The 7,869-nt window shown below is 50.2% G+C and overlaps 1 protein-coding gene across 1 annotated transcript; it reads right to left on the bottom strand.

Moving 5' to 3' along the window:
• Positions 1-6,108: 6,108 nt before the first annotated feature.
• LOC125508952 (60S ribosomal protein L14-1-like) lies at positions 6,109-7,633 on the bottom strand. Its single transcript, XM_048673771.1, has 5 exons — positions 7,477-7,633; positions 7,279-7,380; positions 6,611-6,740; positions 6,410-6,522; positions 6,109-6,320 (listed from the first exon to the last, which is right to left on the bottom strand). Exons 1-5 carry the CDS (start codon positions 7,477-7,479, stop codon positions 6,264-6,266), a joined length of 405 nt encoding a protein of 134 aa, XP_048529728.1. The 5' UTR covers positions 7,480-7,633; the 3' UTR covers positions 6,109-6,263.
• Between the last annotated feature and the right edge of the window lie 236 nt (positions 7,634-7,869).

Below are 7,869 nucleotides of genomic sequence, written 5' to 3' on the forward strand. Positions count from 1 at the left end.
ATTCACATATATTCCCAAGCCTCCAGAAGCATCCATGAAAACACTTTTCCACAACCGCAACCTTCTGTTCCCGTGAGATCCCATCTTGGGGCCTTTTCCGGCATCCTGTCGGAGGGGGATTCGATCACGGAGGGCTTCTACATCAACTGTATTGCCCTTCCGATGAAGCGCAAGTAGTTTACCTCAGATCACGGAGGGCTTCTACATCAACTGTATTCTCAATACCATGTTCTCCTCGATGTTCTTGGAGATCTATCCGATGTAATCTTCTTTTGCAATGTGTTTGTTGAGATCCGATGAATTGTGGGTTTATGATTAGCTTATCTACGAATATTATTTGAATCTTCTTTAAATTCTTTTATGCATGAGTTGATATCTTTGTAATTCTCTTCGAACTATTGGTTTAGTTTGGCCAACTAGATTGGTTTTTCTTGCAATGGGATAAGTGCTTAGCTTTGGGTTCAATCTTGCGGTGTCCTTTCCCAGTGATAGTAGGGGCAGGAAGGCACGTATTGTATTGTTTCCATCGAGGATAAAAAGATGGGGTTTACATCATATTGCTTGAGTTTATTCCTCTACATCATGTCATCTTACTTAATGCGTTGCTCTGTTTTTCATGAACTTAATACTCTAGATGCAGGCAGGAGTCGGTTGATGTGTGGAGTAATAGTAGTAGATGCAGGCAGGAGTCGGTCTACTTGATATGGATGTGATGCCTATATTTCATAATCATTGCCTTAGATATCGTCATAGCTTTGCGCTTTTCTATCAATTGCTCGACAGTAATTTGTTCACCCACCATATTATTTGCTATCTTGAGAGAAGCCTCTAGTGAAACCTATGTCCCCCGGGTCTATTTTCCATCATATAAGTTTCCGATCTACTATTTTGCAATCTTTTGCTTTCCTATCTATAAACCAAAAAACCCAAAAATATTTACTTTATCGTTTGTTTAGTTTTATCTATCTCTATTAGATCTCACTTTTGCAAGTGATCGTGAAGGGATTGGCAACCCCTTTATCGCGTTGGGTGCAAGTTGTTTGATTGTTTGCGCGGGTATTGGTGATCTATGTGTTGTCTCCTACTGGATTGATAGCTTGGTTCTCTAACTGAGGGAAATACTTATCTCTACTTTGTTGCATCACCCTTTCCTCTTCAAGGGAAAAACCAACGCAAGCTCAAGAAGTAGCATATGTTTTTTATTATCCCATTAGTGGCCCTACATCCTTGTGTGGGATACCATGCTATACTATCTGGGTTATCCGAGATGATGGATCGTTGTACAGAGACCTGAACACCCCTTTAGGCCCTACAATTATTTGACTCTGTAGAGTCGCACTAAGGGTGAACTTACTAAGGGTGATTCCTCGTAGTTCACTCCCAATGATGACTTTGCAGCGCAACACATCTAGTGTGACCTTATGAAAGGTGATTCCTCATATACCACTCTCGACGATGTCTCTGTCATGCAGTATATCAAGTGTGAATCTATCGAGGGTGATTCCTCGGGTTTTCACCTTGATGTTATGGAACTGAGTCCCGACAACCCCAAATGTTAAAGACGGGTCGGCCCCAAGGGTACCCGCGAATGATTCACTGTTGGTGGAACAACAGGGTAGGTAGAAACCACCTAGGCGAGAGGTGGGCTTGGTCCCAGGTTGGTGTTCGCGGATATTTCATAATAACATGCTTAACGAGGTTGGATATTTGATCTGAGACTGCCATTGGCATATACGCACTAACCGCCGCGCGGGATAATGGTATATGGGGACCTCGGCATCGTACATTCCTTCTAAAAGCTTTCCAGATGTTATAGTTCAGAGATGCGGGCTGGTTGTTGGGGTGGGCTGGTTAGGCCTGCTTGTGTACACAAAGGCGCCCCTGGGCCTCGGCTAGTCACGCAACATGCAGGAGTGCTTAGGGTGATGGGCCCATGACCTCTTTGCACTTAGGATTTAGATTGACGTGTTGACCTCTCTGGGGAGCCTAGGTTGGTCTACAACGTGTTGATTATCCAAGCCTGGGCATTACCTAGAAAAGTGTGTCTGGTTAGAGGTAATGAAGTGTATCGGGTAATGTGGTGCACCCCTATAGGGAACTAATCTATTCGAATAGCCGTGTCCACGGTAAAGGATGACTTGGAGTTGTATCCCAACCTTTTACAACTAAAACCGGATACTTTTTAAAACATAGCCAGATAAGAGACAGATACCCCCGGAGATCGCTTTCCCCAGGGAGACGAGGAGAGGATCTCTGGGCAGGTTTATTGCTACGTATGTACAAGATGATATCATATAATGCTCCTCTCTTCTATTGCTGCAAGATGATGGTTGCAAGAAGATGTAGTCTTCGATAGGATGAGCTTCTCCCCCTTATGTTGATATTTTTGCAGTTTAGTCCATAGATACTACCCCATTCCTTTGATACCGATGCATATCTAGTGTAGATCTGATGTAAGTCTTGCGAGTACTTCGGATGAGTACCCACGGTTGCTTTGCTACCCTTTTCATTTGACCCGGTTGCTGCAACAGTTGGTAGAAATGTGGATGCAGGTTACCCCGGCGGAGCGTACTATGTGGAGACCGACGACCAAGAGTAGTCCGGAGGTCCCAAGCAGAAGGCCTCGCCTTTCGATCATAGTGTCATTGTTTTGCCCAGCCTTCGTAAGGCAAAACTTCTCTAACTATTTATGTACTCATACAATATTTTCTTTGATGATTTATGTATTATGGGTCCTCGTGACCCGGGCTTGTAATATGTTGTTTTATGTTTATCTTCTGTGTCGCAGAGATTGTGTTGTGATATTGACGTGAGTCACCGTTCGTGATCGTGCATGATGTGTGTATGATTAGTGCACGGTTATAAACGGGGGCGTCACGGGCTTTGACACTAATCCACTCCTTGGAGGCTTCAATGAGGTTCCCCACCCCCCCACCCCCCACCCCCTCAACATGCCGCTGCTTAGTGGTGAAAACTTGGTCCCCTATTTGGGTGGCGACGATGTTGTGGAGTCGTGTTACTCCTTAGAGGCATCGTCCGAGATAACAGTTGCGGAGGGTGATGTTTTTGGTGGTGGCGAATGGCGGCTCGGATTCAGTTCTGACAAGTCTCATGGCTGCAAGAGTGGAGAGTCCCTGTCGGTGCCGCTGGTGGGTTGCCACCCTCGATTCTGGGCAAGAGGGGATCATCGTCCCCTCTTTGGTTCTATCTTGTCGCTGAGCCAATGGCGGCGTTGGTGCTTCATCGGAATTTGGCCCAAACTTGGAGGTCACGTGAAGACATTTGGTTTCAGGTCCTTCAACGCCTTAGAGCATCTCCAGCCGGCCCCCCAAGAAGCCCCCCAGGAGCATTTTTTTCAGCGCCGGCAGACAAAAATCGTCCCAGCCACGCCCCCACGACCTCACTTTTCACCGGTTTTCACAAAAAACAAAGCCGGCGAGCCCATCCCACACCCAGGCTATCGGGGGGCAGCTGGGGGCACCGGCGCTTTGTTTAAGCGACGCGATTGGCCCACGTCAGCCACCCATCCCCCTCTCTCCTCTCTTTTCTCTTTCCTTCTGCCCCCACGCACACACACCGAGCCGCATGCACTCTGAGTTGCACGAGGAGGCGCCGTGGCCGGAGCTCGCCCGCACCCTCCTGTCCGGGGCGGAGCTGCGCGTGGTCGGGGAGGAGCTCGCCAGCGCTTTTCTGCGTTGGCCGAGGCGGAGCTCGCCCGCGCCCTCCTGTGCGTGGCCGGGGCAGAGCTCGCGCGCGCCAACACGTCCTGCTCGCCAAGGTTGGAAAGGGCGTCCTGCTGCCTTCGTTGGCGTCCGCCGCCTCCCCGCACCATGGCCTCGTCTCCGGCCGTCACGCCTGCCCCCGCGCCACTCCTCTGCACCGCACGCGATGCGGCCCGCACATGCCGTGGCCCGCAACTCGCTCTCCGGCCATGGCCTGCAGTTGCCTCGCGTCGGCGTATCCCGCCCGCTCTGGCCGCTCGCCCCATGTGCGTCCGCGTGCTTCCCTCGTCGCTCCGCTCATCGCATTGACCGCGTCGTGGCTGGCCACCGAGCCGCGCGCGCGCTCACCACTGGCCGGCGTCCCCAAGCAGGAGCAGAAGCACCGTCCCCGCGAGCGCCTTCGACGCTGCCGAGGAAGCCCAGCGCCCACCTCCGCCTGCTCGCGCTCCCGCTGGCCGGCGTGGCGGACGGGCGCGCCGGAGATGCCATGGCGGAAGGAGGAGGAGTAGGCAGCGGCGGAGGCGTAGCAGACAGAGTGGCCGAGCGCGTCGTCCCTTCAGCGTTCGTCGTGCTCACCGACCTCGGCCCCAGCTACATGGGGGGCGCAACGAGTGGAACAAATTTCACCCCATGCCAAATTTTTCGCCGGCAGCCCCCCAAGCGGCGAAAAAAATGCCTCCTGGGGAGGCTCAACGGCTGGAAATGCTCTTAGCTTTCCTTGTGTATGTCATAGTCTATGGCGAGGCCTCAGTGTGCATGTTTCTTTAAACTATTACCACATCCATCTGCGGACAGGGGGGGACTAGTCCTCTAACATGGATGTGAGAGCCGACCATCCAATGGTATCCGCATACATTTCAAATCGGCTAAACAAACAAGATGAAATTCATGGAAAATAGATGATTTCCATACAAATCAAATGAAATTCATTACATTCTAGACTTCTTAAAACTAAATCGTACTCTAACCTGGTCTAAATTACCACCGACACCCATTCCCCATGACCATCCGGTTATGAGCCTCGGGAAGTGAAGCTCCAGCTCCGCCTCCGCAACCTACAAGTGGCTAATCAGCCGACAAAGATGAGGCCACAAGGCTTAGCTTCAGCAAGAGAGCAAGAGTGATGGCCTTGACACAAGCGTCGGCTCCTTCCCATGCTCTACTCTGCCTCGCTGCCAGCGGCGCCGACGAACGCGTTGACGTCGTTGTGTCATGTCGTGGCCGCGAAGCCACTAGCCTCTTCACTACCGTCATCGGGCCCGTAAACTTCATCCGCCGCCTCATCGATCTTCTTGTAGGCGGCCTCTAAATCCGCATGATACTGGCGCTAGAGCCAGCAGTCGCGATGGATGTCACAAGCGAAGCGGTAGGAGTCCAGCAGAGCCTCTTGCTCGCCAACGTCCACATCCGACGTGATGGCCGCGCCGACAACGAGTAGCTCCTCCGCGCACCGGTGCTCGTCAAGGCGGAGATTATAGGCCTGTACGGGCATGCGCCTGCTGAAACACGGCCTCCCGCTCCTCCAACACCATGTTGGTGTAGTGAGCATGGGCCTTACCCATGGTGATGCCGGCATAAGATTATAGGCCTGTACGGGCATGCGCCTGCTGGAACACAGCCTCCCGCTCCTCCAACACCATGTTGGTGTAGTGAGCATGGGCCTTACCCATGGTGATGCCGGCATAAGATTATAGGCCTATACGGGCATGCGCCTGCTGGAACACGGCCTCCCGCTCCTCCAACACCATGTTGGTGTAGTGAGCATGGGCCTTACACATGGTGATGCCGGCATAAGCCGGTGAAGGCACCGGCTCAGTCGTCAGCCGCCTCTGCCATTGGAGCCTCCACAGCACCGGCCTCCTGTGAGCCGGCAACAATGGCGGCGGTCTTCCCTTCTGTTCAAAAGAGGTTGTCCCCCAAATCTTTGGAGCACATCAAGGCCATGGCATGTGTGGTGACAAATCTTTGGAGCTCATGAAGGGTTTAAATAGTGGGCAAAGGGTTGGCAAGGCAAAGAGGTCAGCAACCGTGAGCGGCAGCAGTCAGAATCAGGCTCAGGTTGCGCCTTTTCTCTAAAACAAAATACAAGTTCAAATATTCTATGTACAAAACTGTTTATTGTGCTGTTTTGATATTTTAGCCGTCTAGGGCATCAAACCAATCGGCACGAGACAGAGCAACTGACCAACAATGATGTCGATCGGGAAAAGAATAAAGGTACCACTGCACTTTATTTTGATCTTATTTAATTAACATTTCCCACTTAGATTCAAAAGACATGCTTACCCTACTGAAATCTTAAAAAATAACCACAAGAGCACAAGTCAAAAGTAAAAGCAGAGAACCGGGCAACATATCACATATGAACGAAGGCAAGAGGCACATCTGTAGCAAACTAGCTTGGGTATTCAATAACAACCATGACAAAATATGAAATAGTTCGCTGAAAACAGTTGTACTAATTCTGGCTTCAAGAACACTGGAACATAGAGCAGATCCAACTTGGAACAAAAAACTCAACATGTCATCCACTAAGATATTCTAAGCAGCAACCTCCTTCTTGAGCTTGGCAAGCTCTTGCCTGATAGCACCACCCCTCTGTTCATATGAAAAATGACAGGGTAAGCAGGTGAAAAAAGCAATGCCCTAAACCAATAAACCAGATGGTAGTGAGTGAAATGCCTCACCTTAATCTTAGCCAACATGACCTTGAACCTGTCAAAGTCATTCAGCGATGCTCTTCTCTTCTGGACAACAAGCTTCTTACCCCATGAGCTGTTCTCCCATTTGGTTTTCACATCTACAAAATGGCACCACAAACTCAAATAAGCATCAACAGAACAAATTCCAAATGTTGCAGGTGTGGGCACCACAAGATTGACCATTACCAGCTTCCTCCATGGCCTTGATCAAAGTGGCCTTCTTAGGGATACGCTTGATGTCAATCTTGATGTCGGTCAGCGAAAGACGCTTGAAGTTCATCTGGCACCTGACCATATCGGGAGCATCCACAAGTGCCTGAATGCACCAGAGTAATGTCAAATTCAATACTAAAAGAGCCACAACATAACTAACCAGAACTAGAGCAGACTGCTAAACTCTGCTTGCAAGAGCACATGATAACCAGTAACAAACATATGTAGAGAACTTTTTTAGAGGCAAACATAAATAAACACATTGATCTTGCAAGCAGTGCATTTTACAACCATTATCTCGGTAGACAGAACTGTCAGATAACCCCAGGTATTGTTCTATACATCACCCCAGTAAGTGCACTGAGCGCAGAAGCTACAGCTAATCCTATGTAAACCAACTGAACAACTTCTAGGACATGCCACTCATAGAATTCTATTTGGTGTTTCATCAGAAGCTAGCTAATAACAACATTTCAAAACCGAAGCTAGCTAATAAAACTAAACAGATTTATACATTTCTTCCGCTGAACAACCGAAAGCACAAGGTTTCTTACCAACAAACAGAACATGGCTATAGAACTCTAGATCTACTACCCCACATGAGTGCTTCGGAATTCCAACCAGCAAGACTCGGCACTCACCCGGTTCTGGTCGACAACGTCAACGATGACGACGAGGCGGCCGTAGTCCTTGCCGTAGTTCACCAGGGCCACCCGCCCGATCTCGACGAACCTCTTGAACGGCTGCACGCAACGCACAAACAACGAACCTCGTCAAAACACGCGTCGCTGAAAAACCTTTCCTGAGCAGCACAGAACCAAAGCGGCCGATCAACGTACCATCTTTGCAGCGGCTGCGGCGGTGGCGTGGGGCGAGACGGCGAGGCGAGGAGACGGGTGGGCGGGCAGAAAGGCAAGAGGAGCTAGGGTTCGGCGGCGAGAGCGGATTATAAAGGCAGCGTGCAAGTCCCGGTGAGCCCGTGGATCGTGACGCGAGCTCTCCTAGCCGTCCGATGCAGGTCAGAGAGTTTCTGGGGGGGTTTCTGGGCTTTGGAATGAATAATGGGCCTGGTAGAGTCGTCGTTCACTCTCTCTATTGGGCCAATGTGCAAACAATCCAAATTAGGCCTGGCCCATGAAGTAGCAGTCCAGGCAGGCAGGACCAAATCCTCAATCGCTTAAAAAAAACCGAAAAAGATAATGCCCACATGTGTGGGCGTTTGTACCTCGCCC

This window comes from Triticum urartu, chromosome 5 (assembly GCF_003073215.2).
Source record: "Triticum urartu cultivar G1812 chromosome 5, Tu2.1, whole genome shotgun sequence".
NCBI lineage: Eukaryota > Viridiplantae > Streptophyta > Magnoliopsida > Poales > Poaceae > Triticum > Triticum urartu.